The 5,000-nt window shown below is 47.4% G+C and overlaps 1 protein-coding gene across 11 annotated transcripts in view; it reads left to right on the top strand.

Moving 5' to 3' along the window:
- The window catches only part of rims2a (regulating synaptic membrane exocytosis 2a), an 86,609-nt gene that overhangs the window by 27,933 nt on the left and 53,676 nt on the right, over positions 1–5,000 (top strand). For 8 of the 11 annotated variants that reach the window (XM_048261576.1, XM_048261571.1, XM_048261572.1 and 5 more), the window contains 3 exons: positions 635–823; positions 2,762–2,871; positions 3,423–3,455. In XM_048261576.1, the coding sequence (XP_048117533.1) occupies positions 635–823; positions 2,762–2,871; positions 3,423–3,455 (332 nt within the window). The remainder of the gene's footprint in view (positions 1–634; positions 824–2,761; positions 2,872–3,422; positions 3,456–5,000) is intronic. The other 3 variants (XM_048261580.1, XM_048261577.1, XM_048261581.1) reach the window with 3 other exon arrangements.

Here is a 5,000-nt window from a genome sequence, read left to right as displayed (position 1 = left end):
AACAATATTCCCTTTCATTGAGACAACTCCATAGTATGTCTTTGCAAAATGAAAGGTGTATTTCAATGTGTTGAAAATGTTTATTTACATGTTGAAGACCAGCCTCACTGTGACAGAGAAGGTAACGTCCCATTGCAGTTAATGCTTCCCATATGTAGAGTGATGTAGAGAGTCTCTGATTCTCATTTAAAGCCCAGGCAGAAGTCCTCTGCATTTTTGCAAATGATGCTATATCTTTCATGTCTGACTAAATACTCCATTATTTGGATCAAAGAGTTTTATGTGTGTCCATTGCATGTTTGTACCCGTTTGTTCCCTCAAAACAGTAGTCCTTCAAAAAATACAAACAAGTCCCACATACACACACATACACATCACTGCATGCTGCTGGTCCACTTTCAGTGTCTTCCGTGTTTTGTCCAACCTGACAGGACACTCCACAATGTATCACATGTGTCCCCACGATGCCCCTTGCTCATGTGCTTCCCTCCACCAGACCTCCATCGGTGGCAGAGGAGCTCTCTTCCTCTCCCCCACCCCCTCAGGAAAGCTCAGCGGCCAATCTTCTCTCTCCTCCTCCTCTTCCTCCACCCCCACCACCTCCTCCCCTCTCCATCCAATCACGTCTCTCCAGGAATTACGGAGCGTCGGACAGGTATGAGTACCAGCACAGGTCCCGCTCCGCCGACCAGCGGTCCGCCATGGACCGCCCCTTCTACACGCGCTCCCACTCCACCGAGCGGCCCCCCGACAGCCAGCTCATGAGGTCCATGCCGTCCCTCCCATCTGGACGCTCTGCGCCGCCCTCTCCCGCCTTAACGAGGTGACCCCCCCTGCAACGGACCGGGAGCTGCGAAAACAAATAAAATACCCAAAACAAAACAAAAAGCAGCCCTGACTAATTGAGTGCTGATGAATCCAGCTTATCGTCACAAGCTCCACCATTCTCCTTCCTCCACCGCCCCCCCCTTCCATACGGTCACTTCCGCCTGACCCCTAATTCCATCCCCTTCCATACGGTCACTTCCGCCTGACCCCTAATTCCATCACGCCCGGCCTTTTCCAGAAACCCCGCTTGTCCGCCTGCCATCTTCAGTTCCACTCAGTAGCTGCCACATCGTTTGGATGTTTGTTTGTTTGTTTGTTTGTTTATTTATGTTGTTGTTGCCCATTCCCAGCCACCGAGCCACTCAAGAGTCCAGTCCCTTTGGTTGCTCCTCAGTTTGCTCCCATTCGTTTTCTCTGCAGAGACACACTACTTATATTCCCCAGAGAGTATAATGGTGTGGACCACGTAGCAGCCCTTCTTTTTTCTGTTCTACTAACACAACCTTGGAAGTTTGACTAGATATTTTTGTTGAGTCTCGTCCTTGCCGTTTACTTTTGTGTATTTGTTGCTTTTGTCCGTTTACTTTAGTGTTTTTGTACAGTGGTCTGTAGATGTGTGTGTGTGTGCGTGCATGCATGTGTGTGTGTGCGCGTGTGTGTGGTGTGTGTGTGTGTGTGTGTGTGTGTGTGTGCGTGTGTGTGTGTGTGTGTGTGTGTTGGCCCAGTGGATGCAGTGGATGCATGATCTTACCCACAGTCCTTTCTTGCAGCCCATTGGTTGGCCCCTCTCATGCAGCACTGCTGACAGCCTTACTCCTCCTCACTGTGAACTTGCATCTTGTCCAGTGCCAAAGATTTACCTTCACCTTGTCAAGTGCCAAAGATATTAGCACTCGCTCCATAGCGAGCATAAAGTGTAGTTTTAAAGGGCTGGTAAGATCTTGGAGATAAAGAGTAAACTTTTATGCTTTTCATTAAACAGCACAAATATAAAGTTTATGATTACTTGGGCAGTTGTAGCTATTAAGTGCACTTTCTAAATATACACATGTCATTTTGCATACAGTATGCAGTACACGTATATACACATACCATGTACACATACAGAAGTAAGTACTTAATACATGCACACACACATTCATGCACACACACACACACACTGTAACCCAGATGAACTTTACTAATACCTTTTTTTTATAATTTCAAGCAATAATCACCCCTGCATGACCCTCAGCTTTTGAAATGGCAAACACATTGCCCAGAGCTGCTGAAAGCATTACAATTGTAACCCTTTAAGTGTATGTGTGTGTGTGCTATATGTACTCTATGCTATAAATGAGCAGCATAGAAACATGCACACTTCTAGATGTACAGTACACACATGCAGAACTCACAGATGCTGCCACCTCTTTGATAATAACCTGGGATTCTTTGTGTTAAGAATGAAAGGAATTGTGGATGGATGCAGTATACGTCAGTAGTTATGCAATATGCTTCAGTGTGTATTACTAGGAAGTCATTTTTTGGATGCACTTCCACCTCTTCTGACTCCAGAACTGGGCAGCATCCTCAAAGTTTTGCATGGCCATGATTGTACAGAGCATCTATATATGTGAGCACACACATATATATGTATGGTTAATACAATCTGTTATGAGCATAATGCTTATCAATCCTGCATTTACTTTTCTGTTGACCTCCACGCAGCAAGAGTCTTGTGGCCTTAATAGATGTCTATTTTCCTAGGTGTGTTATATGTGTTAATGATAGTAACTGTCGTGTCAAAACCCCATCTACTAACACCAAGCACTGCTCTGCAGAGTAATGTGTGTGTTGTGGTTTTGCCCTGTGAGTCATCCACTGCCTCCATTCACTTTGGGGGAGTTTGGCTCAGTGTGCAGATGTTAACGAGAGACACCTGTGTATCTTATAGGGCTCACCCCCGCAGTGGATCGGTCCAAACGAGCCCCAGCAGTACGCCCATGTCAACCAGAAGAGGACGGCAACTACCACAACTGCCTGCAAAGGGGACGCTGGATAGAAGTAAGTCTGGATCCGTACTCACTCCTTCTCTTGGTTGGTGAGCTGGAGCTTCTTGCTGGAGCTAATGCGGTTTGCGTTTTTCCTGGCATTTTGGTCTTGGTGCTAAGTGTGCAGTTGTATCTCATGAGTTGCATTTGCAGTTAATTAGTACTTTGAATATGGTACCAGTGATCACTTAAAGAAAAGGTGTCATATTTGTCTTGTTGCTTAGGTTTCCTTGGAATTATTTTATTAGTAATCCATTTGTACTTTTTGTCATTGTATTGTTTGAGCTTGTTGTGGATTTAGTGTTTATGATTTATTATTATTTAAGTTTGTGTGGTTATATTTTGACTTGTTAACAATCACTGCCCTGACTAGCCTTATTGATTCTGTGGGGAATCAGAGTGCTTGGATGTGAAGTAGCATGATTGGGCCAGGACACAGCACACCGTCTCTCATCACTCCTCCTCCACATGCTAGTCAAAGCCACGTGGTTGTTTGACACGTGGCTGTGTGTTGTCATTCATGCCTCTCTTCCCCCCCCGGTCCCCTCTCTCACCTTCTCTCAGAGGACGGAGAAGAGGACATAGAGCCCTGTCCAGGTCTGTACTGCCCCCTCCCTGGAGACTGGGTTTAGACAGACAGTTTTCTGATCAGACTAAACCCATCTGCAATGGCCTAGTTTGGAAGTCACACCACCCCAAGACTCTTTTGCTCAACCAATCCAGTCGGGCGGTGTGTGTGGCATGACGGAGGCCCATTGCAATGTGTCCCGTGTGACCTCTATGTTTCAGTGTGTGTCTGTGGCATAGAAGTAGCTTGTGTCAGTGCCGTGTGTTTATAGTCTTGTAGATCTGATGTCGCTGTCAGTGTTGGGATGATGTGTTGCGCTAGCTCCTGTTAGCTTTTTACATCTGGGGGCTCCCAGGGAGGGGAGGCGCACACACGCAGTGGTGGGCGCCGCGTGCACACACACACACACACACACACACACACACACACACACACACACACACACACACACACACACTGAACCTCTGCGGCTCAGCATTTTCATAATTGCACATCTGTCTCACAAGTGCTGACTGGGTGATGGGAGTTTTGCGCTGTAGCCATGGGCCGAACCAGACCAGAGGAGGAGGAGGAGGAGGAGGAAGGGTGCGTGGGCCGTGTGTGAGATTTGTGTGTGTGTTTTTCTCCCACACCCAGCAGTTTGCTCAGCTCTCTAATGTGGAACTCATGTCAATGTTTTATGGAGATCATAAATCACAGGTGCTTGGGGTATTGTCCTGTGTGGAGCACTGTTACACATGGCGTGAACAAGGCTCTGAACAACAACATATGGTCCACGTGAAGAGCTATCCTGAGTGCCGCAGGCAGGGGAGCACACTGGACAGTCAGTATGGATAGCAAGTGGTTCTCTCCCCATCAGGATCTCACAGTCCCTGCAGTCTCCTGGAATTCCTATGGGGAGGACCAATCACAGCCTGCCTCAGCTGGAATTCCTCTGGGGAGGACCAATCACAGTCTGCCTCAGCTGGAATTCCTCTGGGGAGGACCAATCACAGCCTGCCTCAGCTGTTTGTTTGAACACACTGTTTGGAGTCCGCCGACTCTCATTTCGCTCTAATTGTTGTGACAGTTGATAAAGTGGAACTTAAAACGGAGAACAAATAGGGGGAACCGCGGTGTGTTCCATGGTGCGTTTCTCTTTGATGGGCTAAAGAAATGTCCTGACGCATCTAAGACTGGTTTTTATAAGCGCCACCCAAGGGAGGCTCTGAGAGATAGATAGTGTCGCCGTGGGAACGGATGATCAGGGGCAGACGGAGTGGCCAGAGACAGGAAGCGAGAGAGCAAAGGGAAAGAGGAGAAATGAGAAAGATCGAGGGATAGAAATAAAGGTACAGATGTAGAATGAGCCTGGAAAAAAGAAAGGGAGAGTGAGAGAGGGGTGAGAGAGAGAGTTGGGACAGAGTGAAAGAGAGAGAGAAAGAGAGGGAGAGAGAGAGAGACAGAGAGAGAGAGAGCGAAGGCTTTGCTGTGCTGGAATACTTGTCAAGGCCCTCAGAAAGCCTTACATCATTGTCAGAGTGCATGAACACACCTAGGCTCAGTACAGTGTGTGTGTGTGTGTGTGTGTGTGT

The sequence above is a fragment of the Alosa alosa genome, chromosome 13, assembly GCF_017589495.1.
Source record: "Alosa alosa isolate M-15738 ecotype Scorff River chromosome 13, AALO_Geno_1.1, whole genome shotgun sequence".
Lineage (NCBI taxonomy): Eukaryota > Metazoa > Chordata > Actinopteri > Clupeiformes > Clupeidae > Alosa > Alosa alosa.
The sequence above is the reverse complement of the archived record's forward strand: the minus strand, read 5'-3'. Positions and strand labels throughout refer to the sequence as shown.